Genomic DNA, 20,510 nt, shown 5'->3' on the forward strand with positions numbered 1-20,510 from the left:
TTGGAGTTTTGAGAGCTCGGGTGAGTTTTGAGTGGGCTCCGGAATGCCTTAGGCTTAGAAAGACAGATGTTGCAGGTTTAGGAAGTTGCAGTCTCTGAACCCTCTAGTGCGGTCCGCGAGAAATCATGTGCGACCGCGGAGGGGCCAGCGCGGCCGCGGCCGCGGTCGCCTTTGTGCGGTCCCCGACGGAGGCTGTGCGACCGCAGTCGCCTTTGTGCGGTCCGCCCAGGGTGCTGAACTGCAGGTCTTTAGGGAGGGGCCAGCGCAGCGTGGTTGCCTTTGTGCGGTCCGCGGTGGAAGTTGTACAGTCGTGGTCCATTTGATGCGGTCCGTACTGGGGGTCTGAGAGGGGTATAAATAAACGGGAATTTTAGTTATTTTTCACTTTTTCAAAACCCCAAAAACATAAGAGACGATTTTTCAAACAATCTTTCTTCTCCAAAATGTTGGTAAGTGATTTCTAACTCATTTTCTTCACTCCTTAACATCTTTTAACATGATTTCAACTTCAAATCAAAGATTTTCATGGGGGAAATTGGGTGTTTTGGGTAGAACCTAGGTTTTGTAAAATTGGGGATTTGGACCTCAATTTGAGGTCCGATTTCAAAACAAATTATATATTTGGATTCGTGGGGGAATGGGTAATCAGGTTTTGGTCCGAACCTCGGGATTCGACCACGTGGGCCCGGGGGTGATTTCTGACTTTGGGTAAAACTTTAGAAAACTCATTTTCATGCATTGGGGTTGATTCATTTAGCACTTATTGATGTAATTAAGTAACTTGTGACTAGATTCGAGTGGATTGGTGGTGGAATCAAGGGGTAAAGCTATAGTTGAGACTTGAGTGGTGATCAAGGCATCGAGGTAAGTGTTTGGTCTAACCCTAGCTTGAGGGATTAGGAGTTGAGTCATACTTGCTACTTGCTTCTTGTTGAGTATGGCGTATAGGCATGGTCATGAGTATCTATACGTTGGTGTCAAGCATGGTCGTGAGTCTTAAATTGAAAGTTGTTGTGTTCTTAAATGACACTTGGGTGCTTTACTTAATGATCTTCTATGATTGAGCATTTTCAATAATTGAACTGAGTACAAGTTGAGTTGAGGTTGGTTATAACTGATTCTCCCTTGCCGGGACGACTAATTCAATATTGTTGTTCCCTTGCCGGGAACATTATAACATTGTTGTGTTCCCTTGCCGGGAAGTTATTATATTATTTATGTTCCCTTGCCGGGATTTCTTGTTCTTGTGATTGTGTGATGAAATGTAAAAGGGAGCGGGTGGTATGCCTACCACAAGATATAATGAAATGGGAGCGGGTGGTACGCCTACCACGAGATATAATGAAATGGGAGCGGGTGGTACGCCTACCACAAGATATACTGAAATGGGAGCGGGTGGTACGCTTACCACAAGATATGAGAAATGGGATCGGGTTGCACGCCTGCAACAAGATGAAACTGAAAGTGAAAGTTGCCTTATTTCTCTTTATCCGTGTTAGAAGTTAAATTGTAGTTTCCTTACTATTCTTTGGTATTTTGTTTTATCTGCTACTCCCGGAGCATGTTTCCCCTTTCCCAGTTTTGATTGCTTATTACCTGTTTACTTTTCCGCCATATAGTATATAATTGCACAGGTTTATCTGGAGTCTGGTCCTTGCCTCGTCACTACCTCACCGGGGTTAGGCCCGACACTTACCAGCACATGGGGTCGGTTGTGCTGATACTACACTCTGTGCCCTTTTGCACAGATCCAGATCTTGGACAGCAGCAGTAGCGCGGGAACCAGCTTTCAGTCCAGTAAGACACCGAGGTAGACTTACAAGCGTCCGCAGGCCCGGCGTCTCCTCTATCTTTATTTCAGTTTGTTATCTCATGTATTTGAGACAAACAGTTTATATTTTTCTTTCAAACGGTTGTATTTAGTACTCTTAGAAGTTCATGAGTAATGTGACACCAGTTCTTGGCTAGAGGCATATGTTGATTTCCGCATTATGTTCAGTTTCTTTAATTTAAGTCTTTCGTACATTAATTAAATTCCGTTTTTTTCATGCTATCACTGATAATCATTAAAAGAAGTGATTTGTTAATGAAGTAAGTTGTTAAGGATTGGCTTGCCTAGCTCACATTAGTAGGCGTTATCACGACTCCCGAGGATGGGAAATCCGGGTCGTGACAAAATTAACTTCACATCCGGCCAGAAGTTGACATTACTGAATGTGTATCATGTTCCTGATATGAAGAAAAAATTAATGTCCGATGCTTTGCTGTCAAAGAAAGGCTTCAAGATAGTTATTGAGTCTGATCATGTAATAGTGTCTAAGAATGGAGTTTTTCTTGGAAAAGGCTATAACTGTAACGACATGTTCAAATTGAATATTAATGAAATAAATTATGTTTCTGCTTATATCGTTGAGTCTGATTCTTGTTTATGGCATGCTAGACTAGGACATTTAAATTTTCGCTCCTTGAATTATATGTCCAAAAATGATTATATCTCATGTAAAACTCAACATATAAAATGTGAAATTTGCATACAAGCAAAGATGACAAAGAAACCATTTCGTAAAGTTGAAAGATCCACAGAACTATTAGATTTAATAATTCAGACTTGTGTGAATTAAATGGAGAATTAACTAGAGGAGGCAAAAGATATTTTATTACTTTTATAGATGACTTCTCTAGATTTACATGTGTTTACCTACTTAGAACTAAAGATGAAGCTTTCCAAAGTTTAAAGAATACAAGTCTGTTGTGGAAAATCAAAGGAGTAGGAAAATTAAAATTATTCGAAGTGACAGAGGCGGAGAATATTTTCCTAACGAATTTAATAAGTTCTGTGAAGAGCATGGCCTAATACATCAAATGAGTGCCCCTTATACTCCTCAACAAAATGGGTTAGCGGAAAGAAAAAATAGAACTTTGGTGGACATGGTTAACGCTATGTTACTTAATGCACATTTGCCACATAATTTATGGGGTGAAGCACTACTAACTGCATGTTATATTTTAAATAGAGTGCCTTCAAAAAGTATGTATATTTCGCCTTATGAGCTTTGGAATGGTAGAAAACAAAATTTAAATTATTTTAAAGTGTGGGGTTGTATATCCTAATATAGAGTACCTGACCATCAAAGAACAAAATTGGGTTCTAGAGGAATTAAAAGTGTTTTTGTAGGATATGCACAACACTCCAAAGCATATAGACTGCTAGATCTAGAATCTAATGTCATTATAGAATCTATACATATTGAGTTTATTAAAAATAGATTTATAACATGTTAATGAAATGACTTAAGTAAATGGAAAACGTATTGATGCTAATAGATTGTCACCTTCTGAAATTATTACAAATAAAGAAAGAAGTGATGATATGCAAATAGAACCAAGGAAAAGCCAAAGAATAAGAAAAGAAAAACATCTTGGTTCTGATTTTATTTCTTCACAGTCTATAGTATTACTTGTTGAAGGAGATAGGACAAACGTTTGTAATCAAATTCCTTTTGTATTGAATGTTGAAGAAGACCCAAAGACGTTTCAAGAAGCAATGTCTTCTAGAGACGCTGCCTTTTGGAAAGAAGCCAGTGATGATGAAATGGACTCAATTATATCCAACAACACTTGGATTTTAGTTGATCTTCCTCTTGGATCAAAGCCTATAGGTTGTAAGTGGGTCTTTAGAAGAGAGTACAATATAGATGGTTCTGTCCAAACCTTCAAAGCAAGATTAGTTGCAAAAGGTTTCACCCAAAAGGAAGGCATAGACTATTTTGATACATATGCTCCTGCTGCAAGAATAACATCCATTAGAGTCTTTTTATCCTTGGCCTCCATTTATGATCTTTATGTACATCAAATGGATGTTAAGATGACCTTTTTAAATGGAAACCTTAGTGAAGCAATATATATGCAACAACCTGAAGGGTTTGTTCTTCCGGAAAACGAGAAGGAAGTTTGTAAATTGATAAAGTCTCTCTATGGTCTCAAACAAGCGCCTAAACAGTGGCATGAAAGATTTGATAGTGTAATACTATCAAACGAGGTTCGTACATGATAGTGCAGACAAGTGCATTTACTCTAAATTTACAAAAGAATATGGAGTAATAATTTGTTTATATGTCGATGACATGCTGATTTTTGGTACGAATCTGCGAGGAATTACTGAGACCAAGAAGTATCTAACTTCAGTTTTTAAAATGAAAGATTTAAATGAAGTTGATACTATTTTGGAAATCAAGTTCAAAAGAGATAACAAGCGAACGACTTTGTCACAAACGCATTATATTGATAAAATCCTTACTAAATTCAGTCATTTAGAAATAAAGGAGTATAATACTCCTTATGATTCTAGTGTTAAGCTATCTGCAAATACTGGAAGAGCAGTAGCACAGTTGGAGTATGCAAGTGCAATAGGTAGTATGATGTATTCAATGCATTGCACTAGACCCAGCATAGCATTTGATGTTTGTAAACTTTCAAAGTTTACCAGTAATCCAGGTAATGATCATTAGAAAGCAATAAGTAGAGTACTTGGATATTTAAAATATACAAAGCACTTGGGCATTTGCTATAATGGTTTTCCTAATGTATTAGAGGGATATTCTAATGCAAGTTAGATTACAAGTGTTAATAATAATAATCCACATCAGGATGGATATTTACTCTAGGTGGTGGAGCCATTAGTTGGGCATCCAAGAAACAAACATGTATTTCTCATTCTACTATGGAATCTGAAGTCATTGCATTAGCAGTTGCTGGAAAAGAAGCAGAATGAATGGCTGAGGAATATGTTACTTGATATAAAGTTGTGGCCACAACCTATGAGACTACAATGTGTGTTGCTCACAATAAAATATACAATGGGAAATCGAGACATATAAGCTTGAGACATGCTTATATAAGAGAATTAATTACAAATGGAGCTATAGCTATAATATATGTGAGATCAAATAAGAATTTGGTTAATCCATTTACGAAGCCATTGGGTAGAGATATAGTACAACAAACTTGTAAAGGGATGGGGCTGAGACCCTTAAATTAAATGCAAGGAATGGGAACCTCACTTTGAGTTAGTATATACTCTAACAATATAAGTTCAATGGGTAATAACAAGTTACTTGTATTGTTTAAGCATTGATCTCCTCTTTAGGAGCCCTAATTCTATTGTACTACTTACTGTTATGTGAGGAGTTGTTAAATGCTTGTTATAACAGGGGCATAAAGACAAACTCCAAAGTGCATATTGTTACATGAAAAGGTTGATTAATCTTAATGGAATTATTAATGTCTGGAGTAACAAGGACATAGTAACTAATTTCACCTATATGAATATTGAAGTGGTGCCGCTTCTAGCAAGATTTAAAGGGTTGATCTTGTATATTCATGAATTCAGGATGAGCACATGGTCGTAGACGTGCTAAAGCGAATACTGGATTTTCTAAGCTACTAGATAACACTGTGTGTATGGTACTTTCGGTTTTGGCATAAGGAGTTGTGGTTCAAATCTTAAAATACCAATAACTTCGTCAAAGCTTTAAAGTACTTACACTAAAGGAAAGTTCAAATCTATATAAAATACTTTCTATTATTCACAAGTATTATGGAGTGAAATAACAAACTAGAGGGGGATTGTAAGATAGTTTGTTATTCCAGTTGGGAAGTGGGTTGATCCCACATCGGAAGAGAGAAGGCAATTTTGAAGCCTTTTAAGCACTTGTCCCTTTTATGTCTTTGATTTAGGACACATACTTTTAAGTGTGTGCAATTAAGTACACTATATATTTATATATTATAATCAAAGACTTGGACTTGGACTTGAGGCTTTGGCGCGGGCCGGGTCGGATCCTAAAATTAATTATTTATTTTGTGACAGAAAAATTAAATTTATTTGAATTTTAAATTCAAAATTCGAATAAATAGTTATGTCTGTTATGAAAGGGTCCAACCGAATATGATTGTTTGTGAAACAAGACATTTTTTCTGAAAGGGTCTGTTAGTTGCCTATAAATACAGAAGAATTTCCAACGAAGTAGGATAGAAAATCACAAGTATTATTTCAGGCTTTGTTGTATCCTGAAGAGAATCGTTTTGTATTTCCCTAAATTAGTATACCGGCGATAACTCTTTAAGGACAGTCGATTTTCACGCCTCAAAGCCATTTTTGTTTATTATTTTCTAACAACAAACAGTGTAATACGATTCTTCTATAATTATAAATGCAAATTACTCAATTATAGCAAGCTATTATTTTATTTTCATACTGTCATATCATTAAGATCATTGACTTAACCTGGGGCAAAAATACATACGCTATAAGTGCACAAAACTTAGACATAAAAACATGAAATCCAGTTTTAGCAGCTAGGTAGAATAGGACAAAACTAAGGGATTTTCGAATAAGAAAGTTCGGCCACCAAAATGAAAGTACACGGAATCCTCTCTCGTTTGACAAATATATTACCCCATTAGTCAAATGGGAATATAAAATTAGCAATAGGAATAATACAAAAACCTGCAGCCTAGTATGTCCTCCAAGTGGCAGCAATTCAAGACTTTTGCTTTCCCCTTCAACCAGCCATCTTACTGTCGCTTACACAAAACAGTACAAGCAGGAAAAGTCAATACTGTTCATAACTTTAATATTTTTTTCCCCTTAACAGAATTTAGAAAGTTTCAACAACTAATCTAAACCCTACAAGAAAACCTTGATCATTACTGAGTCATTAACTGATGATACATATTCAACGCATTGCTCAAGCATGAATGAACTTCCACTTCCACTCATGGTTTCCTCAGGATTTCTCCCAAGTGGGAATTTGGTGGAAACTCTGATTCACATCTCTAACGAAGTATTGTCAATGGAAAAGCTTCCATTTTTACAGGTGAAAAACATCTCAACAATGGTAAGAAGGATCAAGATTCTTTCTTCATTGTTTGAAGAAATTCAAGAAACATCATCCACTGCAGTACTTCCACCATCCTCAATCCTCTGTTTGACTGAGCTTTTCTCTGTCATAAGAAAGGTAAAGCTCCTCATAGGAAGTTGCAAAGAGAGCAGCTCTTTGTGGAATCTCATGCAGACAGAATTGATTTCAAACCAATTTCATGCACTGATGAAGGAGATGGAAAAGGCGCTTGATATTTTACCTTTGAGATTGCTTCATGTAACTGTAGACACCAAGGAGCAAGTGGTGCTACTTCATAAGCAGGCGAAAAGGGCTGACTTGTTCATTGATCCTCGAGAAATTCAGAAAAGGGAAGAGATTCTCCAGTTGATGGCTACTAATAACTGTGATAAGAACAGCAAGAACAAAGGCTTCATTGACTTTCGGAGAATGAAGGACACTATGAGAAGCATTGGTTTGAGAAGCTCATTAGATTATGAGGAAGAGATCTCGAAATTGGAGGCAGAAGCTGAGAAACAGGCAGGCACGGGTGGACTGATCGCCATCTCGAATATCAACAGCCTAATATCCTTGATCTCCTTATCAAAAACTGCAATTTTGGAAGAACACCTAATGATTAAGCAAAATTTGAAGCAGCCAGCACCGATGAGTGCTCGTGCTGATCAATCCTCCTCATGCTATTCAGTGGTTTCCGACATCCCTGATGAACTCCGCTGTCCAATTTCACTTGACTTGATGAGGGATCCCGTGATAATAGCATCAGGCCATACTTATGATCGAAATTCAATCGCTCAGTGGGTAAATTCAGGGCACCACACCTGTCCAAAAAGTGGGCAGAGGCTTATACATATGGCTCTCATTCCTAACTATGCACTAAAAAGTCTAATCCATCAATGGTGCCAAGAGAACAACATCCCAATAACAGAACCTACATTATCTCCTTCAGATTCAGAGAGTAGCAGCAGCAGTAAGATTAAGAAATGTGACAAGGCGATTGACTACATTTCTGCGACTAAAGCTGCCACAGATGCTGTGAAAATGACAGCAGAGTTTTTAGTTGGGAAACTGGCAACAGGATCTCCAGATATACAGAGACAGGCAGCATATGAACTAAGATTGCTAGCAAAAACTGGCATGGACAATCGCAGGATCATAGCTGAGTCTGGAGCTATTCCATTTCTGATGACTCTACTTAGTTCCCGTGATCCAAGAATCCAGGAGAATGCAGTCACAGCATTACTCAATCTTTCAATACATGAGAATAACAAGATCCTGATTATGTCTGCTGGTGTTATCGACAGCTTAATTGAAGTCCTCCAATGTGGGAAAACGATGGAAGCAAGAGAAAATGCAGCAGCAGCAATATTCAGCTTGTCTGTAATCGACGAATACAAAGTAATCATAGGGGCACGTACCAGAGCGATTCCAGCTTTGGTCGGACTCTTAGAAGAAGGAACTACAGCAGGGAAAAAGGATGCTGCTATAGCACTCTTTAACCTTGCAGTCTATGATGCTAACAGGCCAAGTATAGTGCTTGCTGGAGCTATTCCTCTACTTATTAATCTTCTGATGGATGACAAAGCTGGTATAACTGATGATGCGCTGGCGGTTCTTGCACTTGTCTTGGGCTGCAACGAAGGGCTACAAGCGTTGAGAAAGAGTAGGATCTTGGTTCCTCTTCTTGTTGATCTCTTGAGATTTGGATCTTCAAAAGGGAAGGATCATTCAATAACACTACTGCTGGGACTCTGCAAGGATAGTGGAGAGGAGGTTGCAGGAAAATTACTAATGAATCCAAGAAGTATTCCTTCTCTCCAAAGCTTGGCTGCTGATGGATCCCTGAGAGCTCGAAGAAAGGCTGACGCTCTTCTAAGACTACTTAATAGATGCTGCTCTCAATCTCAGTAAGCCTGATGGATGAGAGAAATGAATACACTGTTAACAAGAATGTAAATGGATGGAAATACTTTTCACATTAAGTTACTGTAATTCAACCTTTATCCCTTTCACCATAAACCTGATAACATCCAATCAAGTTGTAAAACTCTTCTTCATCGAAGCCACATTGAAATGCAAATTATTATGAGTCAGTATATTACTTTCAGCACTTTGCTCATGAAAATCTGCTCTCTTTGAGCATGAAAGAGCACAGAGGAGAAAATCAAGGGGAAACCATCGCTCATCAAATATTGTCCCTGCTTTGTCAGCACATAAAGCATAGTCAGTGAAAGCACTGCCAAAATGCAAACAAGAGACAGTAAGATAAGAACATTCAAATGGAGATTTAAACTGGAAACTTCGATCAAAGAGTTCGAAATATAATTGCATTTCATGGGTCCTCTGACAACTATGAAACCTTATGGATTAACATTAGTATCCAGAGAAGCGATCACTGGATAGGGAATGAAGTGGCAAAGCAGAAACGTGAGAAAAGTAAGAGTAAAATGTCCAAGTGTTTGAATCCAGCCATAAACGCTTGCTGGCACGTTGTTTCTCTCCAATTAGACTACCGATAAAAACAGCCTCTTCTCCGGCCAACATAATCAATAATAATACATTGTTCAAACACTAATTAGACCCTTGCCGTGAAAAGAAAAAATCTGCAACTTCTAACTATCTTCATATTTTATTGGGCTTGTTTCCTTTTTTTCTCAAAAATAAAGCCCTGCAACTTCAATCAAATAAAGAGGTATCCCTAACATAAAAATAAACATAGATGCCACGAGCATTCATCTTCATGGAATCGATTTTGTTACAGATGCTCAAAAAGCATACAACAATGACCAAGAAACCCGGAGGGAAACATGAATTATTTACATTTACACGAAAAAAAAGGAAAGAAAAAAATACTACTGTGGTATTAGAGTTGTCAAATTACTATTAGACATGATTTACAACTAAATTACAAACAGCTGCAATTAATCACAAAACTGATCAGAGAGTTCGAGTGGTTCAACTTTTGTTCAACCAAGCCTGAAAGTGAGTTACAAGCCCCAGTTGTGAACCACGATTCACAAACGAAGTTGGTAAGGCATCTGTCAGTCATCCTATAACTCCACCAATTCCAACTGAACATGTTTGCCCATTATCTTGTAGTTCCAAAACCAGCTTCCACACTCCATCAACTTCTTCTCAATAGGTTTAAGTTCGACTGCTAATCCTGAATGATAGGAAACAACAATTAGTAAATAAATTTAGTATTTTCAACCCAAAGAAAAGGTCTACGCCCAATACGATGCTGCCAAGGTATTTCAGCTATCCTACTGGGACACTGCATGTGTACCTTGCTCACCACATATTTGTCATAATCAATATACAAATGTTATGAATGCAACTAAAGGTTTTGCACTTCTGTCCACATTTCACAACACGTTCACAAGAAGTGAGTTAGACTCTACAAGACCTTCTGTTAATCGATCCAGGTACATTTATGTGCTGCCAGCTATAATGGTGCAACATCTTCTATGCTATTTTAACTAATACCAACTAAGAGGAAAATGTGATTGTGACAAAATGCGAAGAGGGATACTATGACAATAATATCTCCAACTCACTTAAGTGTCCAGAAGAGCAATACCTTAATATAGGCTTGTTTGGTTTGGATTATCAAACCTGTTTTTGATTATTTAACAAGTGATTATTAAAAATGAACACATTTGCCAGAAGATGCAAGTAGCACGCATTGAGGATAAAATGCGAGGTAGTCGCTTGAGATGGTTTGGTTATGTCTTGCGGCTCTCTATAAAATATAAATGCACCAGTACTTAGGTGTAAAACAATAGTGAGTGAAAGTCTTAAAAAGGACGGGATAGACCTAAAATCACATGTAAGGAAGTTGTCTCGAAAGACCTACAAATCCTTGGAATCAATGCAGGCTTAGCTAAAGATTGGGTACAATGGAAAGAAAAGGATCCATATAGGTGATACTTGCTAGTTAGGAGCTCTAAATTTGTTAGAGAAGCTTTAATATTATTACTCCCTCCGTCTCATATTATCTGTCATGATTCTCTTATACACGCCCCTTAAGAAAAATTAGTTAGAATGAGATTTTGACTACTTTACCCTTATTCATGTCTTAATATTTAATCTTTCTTCATTGAATATTTTCTCAATTTATGTGTAGAATGGTAGAAGTTTTTAGGATTCCGGTGTTAATTGATTGCATTTGTGTAATTTTACATGATAAAGTGTTTAAGAAAACAAGGTTGACTTATTGAAATTTGAACAAAGTTATCCGTAATTAAGGTGTTTGTAGTCTTCAAGGATAATTATTACTAACGGTAAAAAGGGGAAAAAATAATCAATTTTGTGTTGAACTTCTAAAATGACAAATAATTTGAGACAACTATTTTTAGTAACCACGACTGATAATATGAGACGGAGGGAATATTATTATTTATTCTTATTATTACTAGTATTATTTACATATATATTTCACGTATTTTCCCTACTACTCTTATGTTATTTTGTCTTGATGATATGAATAGAGCTTAAAGAAAGAATTGAGGATTCATATCACCGACCTAGCTTTGTTTGGGACTGAGGCGTAGTCGTGGTTGTTTTTGTGATTATTAGAGACTTGATTAAAGAGTCAGTTTCATATAGTAATAGTTAGCTACTAAATTAAATTTTTTGTACAATAACAGGAAACAATTTAATGTAACTGTTAATCAATATGAAATGCCTTGGTAAAAATAATATGATAACAAAAGAGCAACTTAAGAATATATTAGATCAAAATCTTCTAAAAACCTGAGTCTCCTGTTGTTATCTTCATTTTGTAACCATTTGGAACTTCAAAAACATGATTACCCTGCATTTGGAAAACAAGATAAAAGAGCATATCAGCATTTGATAAAATAAAAATAAAAAAAAGCACAGTTATAGATTTTCCAATAGGGCATGCATAATAAGATGTCATGTAAACCATATACTTCAAATTCCTTCTTAACAGAAGCAAAAAATCATGGTAAGACGACCCCTAGAAAAGGCAGTTAACTGTCAATATAGGTGATATTATCCTGCACTTAGCTTTTTAATTTACTTCCAACAACCCCTACCAGTGTAATGGAGACTTTGGAGCATCTCTTCTTTGACTGTACTCAAAGCTTATATGGAACACCATCCTGGACTGGCTAGGAGAGGAGATAAATCAATTAAGTACAATGGGCAGCTAAGAAAAGCAATAACACCAGGCCAGAGCAGGCATCATTGGGTTCCTGTTTGCAGCTAGTGTATATCAAATTTGGTCCGAGAGGAATGCTAGAAGATTCAGGAACCAAAGATTCTCTGGCAGCTGATAAGAGAAATTGTTTTACAGCTACACATCTATGGGCAGAAATTCTGTAAATGGCAAAAGCATTTAGAGTGTCTGAATAGTTACCCAGTATAGCACACTATCTTAGAGATTGTACCCATTGTTGATACTATCCAGTAACTCTACTGGATTGAGGATAGGACAGAATAGTCGGTACTCGGTAGTAGTCTGCTTGCTGAGAACTGACTCATGAGTCCAAATGAGTCATATGTGCATATTGATATGCTTGGTAAAATAAAATTTTGAAGTTTAACCAAAAAACAAAACTGACTCATGAGTCCAAATGAGTCATATGTGCATATTGATATGCTTGGTAAAATAAAATTTTGAAGTTTAACCAAAAAACAACCCCTACCCCGCCTGCCAAAGGGAAATCTGGGACTAAAAACTAACATACAACTTCACAAAGAAGTCACTAATAATCTTAACTACCTCCCAAAGTACAATGAAAATTAACAACTACACATTTGCATGTTGAAATGCTAATCATATACTCTAGGGTTAAGCGAACCTGCAACACAACATCTGCTGCTTCAAATTCTGCATTTCCGTGCAGTAACACATTAACTGCCTCAAATCGCTGCACATCGTGCTTCCAGTATAAGTTTTCTTTTGAATTCCAATTAATTCCATCATTCAATATCTTGACATTCTCCAGCTTACATCTCCCACACCTACATAAAGGATTTTATCATTAAATGGACATCTATCAAACTAGTAGTTTCAAGAATTTTCACCAGGTAGACTTCATTACCTTTTTCCATACTGTAGAATGGTTTCACCATTTTCATCAATTGTGGTTGAACCTAATATATTCTCAGCTAAAATGATCAAACTCCCATCAAGCTGGAAAACACAGCCAAGTAAATAGGTCATAACGATATGAAAAGCATGGCCTGGCTGCACAAACCAAGAATCCTAACCTGCACATCTCTCCACAAGAACTCAGCAACCTCTATTTGCAACTCTGAACCCCTGGATATGGAACCTCGGTAGAACTAAGAGAGACAAAGCAAAAAGAAATGGTTACAACTTTCATGACAGTAGAGCATGCCCCATGACTTCTCTCCTAAACAATCAAGAAGGACAAAAAGTGAAGATAGTAGTCAAACTTGAAGATAGTAAATCAATTAATTAGCTACTAGAGCCTAGACGATGGATAGATGATGGCCGGGAGAAGAACACAATAGGCCAGCGAATGAATTAGGTGCAGACATCAACTTTCAAGGTCAATTTTTCAAATCATAGTCAAAACTCTATGTTTTGGGGGTTTCAGAAGAAAATCCACGACATCAGGGAAAACTGCAGTATATTAAAACAATGAAAGGCAATTGCCAGATTACCTTCTGTCTAGTTACTTCCCAAAGGGGACCTACAGCAGGATGGAGAAGAATAAGAAATGGAGGCCCAGAGTCAACATACTTCTCGTTACCTTCAATCTGCAGATACATAAAAGGAGTTTAAAAAAGTATACCAACTTCAACAAAAACAGGTACTTTGCGGAAGAAGACTCGAATAAATTGCTCGCTAACATGTTATATACTAACCAAGTTCAAGTAACTAGGTCAGAATATTCCAATAGATAAGGATACAAATGATGAAAGTTCAGTCCCGCAAAATACCTTTGGAATTTTTATCTCACAGTGGGAAAGAATATCATAGGCATTACGCATTATATCCAACAGCGAGCCATCTGGAGTCTGCAAGGACCAATTTCAATGCCAATGAGTTATAATAATACTTCGGATCTAATCTAGTTTCTGAAAAAAATAAACACAGACTTTAAAATACATATCCTCCAGAACTGTGATGTTAGCCTCTGGGCTTTGACTCTCATGGACAAGAAATATATCGCCATTAGTTTCTTTTCTCCTCAGCTGTAACTAAGCTCATATAATTGATAAAGCTTCAACCCATGACATTTGATTCGACACATTTCTTAGGTGTGTCCTCATTTAATTGATACTTTTACAAGAAAATGTGAACATTTGGAGATTCAAGTATTTTAGTATGACACACATCATGAGGCCAAAAAACCATGCAGAGTTCTGGGAACAAGAACATGCTACGCATCTCATGAGAAGAAACAGTACCCAAAAATTCAAAAAGCAGAGACATAGCTTTATGTGATTGTTACTACAGAGGCAGTGCAGTTCTTTTGACCTCTGTAATATTACTTAAACCGAGAAGCTAGAAGAACTGAATTTCAAGGCCGGGTCGAGTGTCTGCCTATCAAGGAAAATATGCTCTGTTCCAAATTTCTCATAAAGAAGCTACTAAATTCTGTATAACCTGGTGCAACGACTTGTCACCATGTCTACGTTTCTTCTTGGCAGAAGATGTCACCTTCTTTCTTTCGTTGTATACAATAAAAGTATCTAGTCCATCTGCAATATAAGCAAAGTCATTTCATTTAAAACTGGATCAGAAGGGAAGATTTATGGTATGTGATAAAAAGAAAAATTTACTGAAAGTGGCCATGTAGACCTTCAACACCATCATAACATCGACATGAGCGTGTATTGAAAAAGTTATCAGCAAGGTTTTGCATTGTGCACTCAAGGCGGCCACCTGGGACACTGGAACGAAACAGAAAGTAAAATCTCATTGAATCCTGTATTTGGAACTCATTAAAATAAGAAGCTACTGCAGTAACAAGGACATTATTTTGACCCAGTAATCATGCAGTAACAAAGATAGTATGATGTGAAGACTTCCAAACACATATAGCAACTTTAAATAGACATAAAACTTAAAAAGTAACCAAATCCAAGAAAGAAGGCCAAGTAAATGCTTCTTTTTCAGTAATGCAGTGCAGACACATGAATATACGGCTATTGTGCGTGACAGTTAAAACACAAATTAATTCTGAATTCTTTATAAATTTGGGTTCTTTGAAAATGTCAATCACATCATTAGAGCGCCATTCAAGTTCACGTGTTAACAGAAAAAAGACTTTCAGGAAAAGGAGAGTATGTCACATTCTTCTTTTTTGTTCCTCTCAAAAATGAGGAGTATGTCACATCAAATGTGGCAAAGTTCATACTTCTAACTAGTCTTGATATTTCTGATTGCACGGTTAGTTACTTAGTATTTCAAAACCAAATTAAAACTGAATTTTTCGTAATTTCTAAGTCGACTAGGAATGCCAACGGAAGTCCACTTGGTGTGCTCAACAACATCAAGATAAAAATTATGGACATTTTCTTTTTTCTGGGTGACAAGTGTGACATATTAGTTCCTTTGCAGCTAGAGGCAGGAAACTGCTAATGCAAGAGGTGTAACAAAAGAACTTTGTATTTCATGCAGGAACCATTTTAATCTTATATGATCCTTTCTAATTTCTACTTGGGAACGTGAGTTGGAAGTTATAAAAAACAAGATACTTTCAACTATGGAGTTCAATGCACTTTTTGTAATCATGGTATCTATCAGCAATAAATTTGATAATAAGCACATGTTCCATCCAGTGAAGACAAAGAGACCTTTAGAATAGCTTTCACAACTGGAAGATGTACCTATGCTTGCTTCCGAACTGGTCCACATATGTGATTGCCTTTTTCACATTAAGCACCATTCCAGGCAAACTAGTCTCATCATTACTTGACGCAACTAGCTCAGCAGAGGGCAAATCAACATATAGAATATTTGTATTGGCAGGAAACTCGCCCTGTAAACTTAACAAAGGAAGAAGGTAGGAAATTAGAATTTTCCAGAATGACATGTAATTATAGTAATATCATCATTACCGTGGAAAGTTAGATAGAAGGATGAAAACCTAATAAGCTAAAGTATGCATATATCTACAACCAAGAGGCCAGCTTGACACCTCAGTGAAATACAATATCACAGAAGCATCAACAAAGAAATGAAGAACAGCACAGGAAATGAAGGGTTGGGTGGTTAATCCAAAAGGACAACGAATATCATATAGACAGACAAGAAGTGCTTGAAACTTCACTCTTTTGCATCACACATGCCCTTGTATCACCAAACAAACCCAATGAACAAGAAAACGAACTATCATGGTGATAGGTTTTCCCGCATGAAATAGGAGTCCTTTATGCAGTAACGCCAAATCTCAAGTTTAATATCATCACTACAAAATTAGTTTCTACACTTCCAGCAAAGCAACTGAGAGCAGAAGGTAATTTTTAGGAAGACCCCATGGCATCATCAATCTCAAATCAGAGACATAATCCCAGTTTCAGGGAACTTTTCAGTAGCAAGACTTAAAAACTATTTAGACAAGTTGATTGCAAAATCTACAGTTGACAGCATCAATTTGTAGTAGAGAATTCTAAACATCAGCCGGTACTCTGAACAGACAAAATACAGGGTTCATCAAATTGCCAAAGCCACTGTCACAAGCAGAAAGTCATTTTGACATAATTTACATACACTGAGATTGTTGTAATTGTCTTAAAACCCATAATGGAAGATACCAAAAGGTTCCAATTAAAGCCATCATTCTTTGCATTTGAATAAGGAAGGACATAGAGTACCTGTAAGAAGAAAGAGAATTATCCGTCATTCCAAACTTGTCAAACTCGGTATATTCTATGCAGGATATACCATAGGTCCATTTCCCCTCAAGATTCTTCTTCTCAATTAGAACATTTATGCCTTCAGTAGCACCCGCATTTCGCTTGCATGAAGCAAAGCCCAGTTTCTGGAAATTTTGAATTTGACCAAAGATTATAAAAAGTAAATAGAAGATTGATTCCAGTGCAGAGCAAGCAAGAAATAAGGCACGAAGTCAAGGATTCAGCGCATGGCTTAGACCTAAATATACTCTTGTTTTGGCTTGTCCAAGCAGGCAAGAAACCTAAATATATTTTGTGTTCCATAAATTGTTCCAGCTTGTCCAAGCATTTAAAAGAATTGATTATTTTTTCCAAGGTGACACTAATTTCATGAACTAAAAGGATTCATTATTTTGCCTAATCAGCAAAGTTCTCTCAATCCAATTTCAGGAATACAGAACTATCAAGAATAGCTTGAAGACAAGTCAAATCAAATCCAATTCTCTAACTTTTCTACTGCCCAAATTCGATGCTTTTAAAACTGACATGATATGTTAAACCTTACCTTTCCCTGACGCAAACCAAGTCCAGCTAAAGCCAAAAGAGTCAAATCTGTAGATGCCACAACGTTACTGCAAAGTCAACAATGTCTACCATATTCAGGACATAAATTATCCCCCATTATCTCTTGCCACTGAAAGCTAGTAATTATCTTGAAACAGCAAATATCAATTTGAAATTGACCTGACTTGTCTCACAGTCGCACCTCGTCTTCCATGATCATAAAACCACTGGAAAACACCTTCATTATAGGCAAGTTTCCAGATCACCCCATGACCACCTGGTTTGCATATAGGTTTGAATGGTCCACTCGCCAACCATTGTCCATCTTCTGCACTAACAGCTGGAACAAGAGGCTAGCAATTTGACAATTTAAATCACCAAATGAACAGCTTATGTAATAAATATAAGAACACACATTAATTCATCGAGTCATAGGAATGGGAAGCATGTGAATTTCTACCTGTTCGAAAAGTTTAAAATTTGATCTTCCTCTTCCGAACCAGTGGAGTTCCTCACACAGTGAGGTGACACGCTCATGATTGCTTTTTGCTGCACTTGTCATTATTGCAACTGGAGTGATGCATTGTTTGCCGTATAACTTGAAATACAGGTACTCCCTAGCCTTGCATATAGTTAAAGGATATCATCGTATTGGTTTTGATTTGATTTAGAACACTATGAATGCAGAAACAGTCGCTTGATAAGGATATTTCTGTTACCTGAAGATCTCTTATAAGACCTTCCAATAGACTACGCCCACAGTACGGAAGCATTGCAGCAGGTAGACATTCACCTGAGTCAGGGTCAACCAAACCCAGCCTGTCTGCCGAGCCACCAAGAGGATATATTTCTCCCAGGTTTGGCAATCCCTTCAAAAGAGTTAAACAATGATTAGATCAATGCCATAAGTACATCCATTGACATCTACAAGATATAGTGCATTGACTAACTTCAATTCCCCAAATAGCTGCTTGAGATGCATATTCTAAATCCTGAGAAAGATCAAGTGCATGTGGAGGATGAATTTCTATTATCTCACGCTTGAGAGATTTATTTGAGTGATGGGACAGACTCTGTCGTTCAAAAGTTGACTGAGCAAGAAGCTCAAGGACCATTATCTGATACCTGCAGCAAAATTCTTGTATTTCATTAGTTCAACTAGCTTAAAAAGGTCTAGAACATCTCAACAAATAGTTCAAAAAAATTACACAATAACTACATAAAAGAAAATCATAAAGAAAGATTTCTCAATGCTACTTGTGTAAAAAGCTTAAAGGAAAGACTTATAAAGTAGAATAATAATAGCTTGCTAATTTGGCGAAAGATATCAGAGTATGGAGGCTCGGCAAACGTTAAATGGATGAACAGTACATAAATAAGGAAACTAACATTTACGGGAAAAGTTGGAGGTAGTTAAGCAGCCTTAAACAATTTATGCTATCTCAAGTTTATCCACAAAAATCTGTAAAGGAACTTACTTTTGAACACTTGCTGTTTCTTCCTTTATATTATTTAAACACTTTGAAAAAGTGAATTGAACGGTAAAGATGTTTAATAGTGTTACATTACATCCGGCCAAAAACTTTCGGCAAGTTTGAGCACAAAAAGTTTGTATATGCTCATTAATAATCAAACATGTACTACCTTCATGCTTGCATTCAAAAACATTATGGCAAACACTTCCTCCACATAGTAAGGTTATGTTTTTTGATGAATAAGTGAGGTTTTAAAATGAAAGAGAATAATTATGTTACAAGCTCAGCAAAGAATTCAGATTGCATAAACTCTATACTTCAAATTAGAAAAGGAATTTTCATAAGTACTTCAAATTTAGTAACTTAAACTATATTTTTCTTCTTCTTCTTTTATGACGAAGGTGTCCAGGCTAGCTCGACTATTCTACTGGGTACGTGCCTCCCACTAGGACATAAGGAAGTAACTTAAAACTATTTATTTACAAGCTTCAAATTTTAACTACGATTTTAAGTTTTTAAAAGGCCTTCACTCTCTAGCCAAACGCAATTTGTTATTTCCATTATGTCTCTGTTCAGGCACTCTAAGCTATGACTATACTCCAGTGAAGGATCTCAAAACAAAGTAAAGCATAGAGAACTAACCCTATTATTCCTCCAATGCAATCATAAAACCGCTCAACCTCTCCAATAATTTTCAACATTGACCTCAATGCCTCATGCTCTTCAGTTCCTATACCATAACCATTCACACCACCGCCACCGCCACCACTACCGCCATTTACATCCCAATTCTCAATCATTTCCGCCAAAGCATACAAAGCACTCTTCAGCGAAATTCTTTTCTGCTCAAATTCTGTACAAACATCACCGAACACATGCTGTTGCCCAGCAGCAACCACACATTTAAGCAAAAAAACTTCAAATTCATCCAAATGCAAAGTCTCCAAAACCCTAGAAAACGAATTCTTATGCGAAAAGAAAAAGGAATTCACACGACTATCAGAGTCAATCACTCTGATTCTGTCCTTCAAATTAGTACAATGATCAAGCTTCGATTTCAAAGCTTTAAGCCTGGCGATTTCTTTGTGAAAATCGAAGTCGGGAGCTGGCGGCACGTACTCTACGGGTGCTGTGGAAACGCGCGTGAGGCGAATTAAAGGACGCGAGGAGGTTTGAAATGGCGATGAAAACAGAGACGAAGATGTAGAGGCGAGAGGCTTTGTTACGCAATTGAGAGAAGAGTTATAAGAGTTGAAGAAGAAAATTGAGTTGGTATTTTTAGTTTTTGAGCTGAAAGTGAAGAGGAAATTGTTGTGCTGCTGAAGCACTGGCGCCGAGGACGCCATTAGAGAGAGAAGGTTGTAAGTTGTAAGCTGTTAGCTGTTAGCTCAGCGGGTTTTGGAGTGAGGATTTTGTAATTGAAAGTGTAAGGGGAGAAAGAGACAGAGGGGAGGATAAGGAGAGATTCGGGGAGCATATGCCGAGGGGAAAGGAAGGATATTTAAAGAAAAAGGAGCCAAACGCCACAACATTGTCCAAATAACCGTCTATGCCTCATCTTCTCCATGATTTTGATTGGTTGCTTTTATTTTCCTGTTTCTTTGTCTTTCTTGTAAAATTTTATTTTGTGTCTCATACAATTATATAATTGACATTAGTTGTATGAGACAATTTTTTTGTGTCACAATTTTGTGGACCCATAAATGTAAGATTGGGGTCCACAAAT

At 37.0% G+C, this 20,510-nt stretch overlaps 2 protein-coding genes across 2 annotated transcripts; one reads left to right on the plus strand and one right to left on the minus strand.

The window, feature by feature from the left end:
- The first annotated feature begins 6,470 nt into the window (after positions 1-6,470).
- LOC107775777 (U-box domain-containing protein 1-like) lies at positions 6,471-9,076 on the plus strand. The gene has a single exon (XM_016595554.2). It carries the CDS (start codon positions 6,756-6,758, stop codon positions 8,808-8,810), a length of 2,055 nt encoding a protein of 684 aa, XP_016451040.2. The 5' UTR covers positions 6,471-6,755; the 3' UTR covers positions 8,811-9,076.
- Positions 9,077-9,636: 560 nt separating this feature from the next.
- Positions 9,637-20,329, minus strand: LOC107775776 (UTP--glucose-1-phosphate uridylyltransferase 3, chloroplastic). Its single transcript, XM_016595553.2, has 17 exons — positions 19,427-20,329; positions 18,260-18,434; positions 18,029-18,178; positions 17,770-17,931; positions 17,490-17,662; positions 17,311-17,377; positions 16,725-16,891; positions 15,738-15,896; positions 14,707-14,798; positions 14,512-14,606; positions 13,842-13,919; positions 13,563-13,658; positions 13,143-13,217; positions 12,974-13,065; positions 12,731-12,893; positions 11,655-11,715; positions 9,637-10,062 (listed from the first exon to the last, which is right to left on the minus strand). Exons 1-17 carry the CDS (start codon positions 20,128-20,130, stop codon positions 9,950-9,952), a joined length of 2,622 nt encoding a protein of 873 aa, XP_016451039.1. The 5' UTR covers positions 20,131-20,329; the 3' UTR covers positions 9,637-9,949.
- Positions 20,330-20,510: the final 181 nt, after the last annotated feature.

This window comes from Nicotiana tabacum, chromosome 6 (assembly GCF_000715075.1).
Source record: "Nicotiana tabacum cultivar K326 chromosome 6, ASM71507v2, whole genome shotgun sequence".
Taxonomy (NCBI): Eukaryota; Viridiplantae; Streptophyta; class Magnoliopsida; order Solanales; family Solanaceae; genus Nicotiana; species Nicotiana tabacum.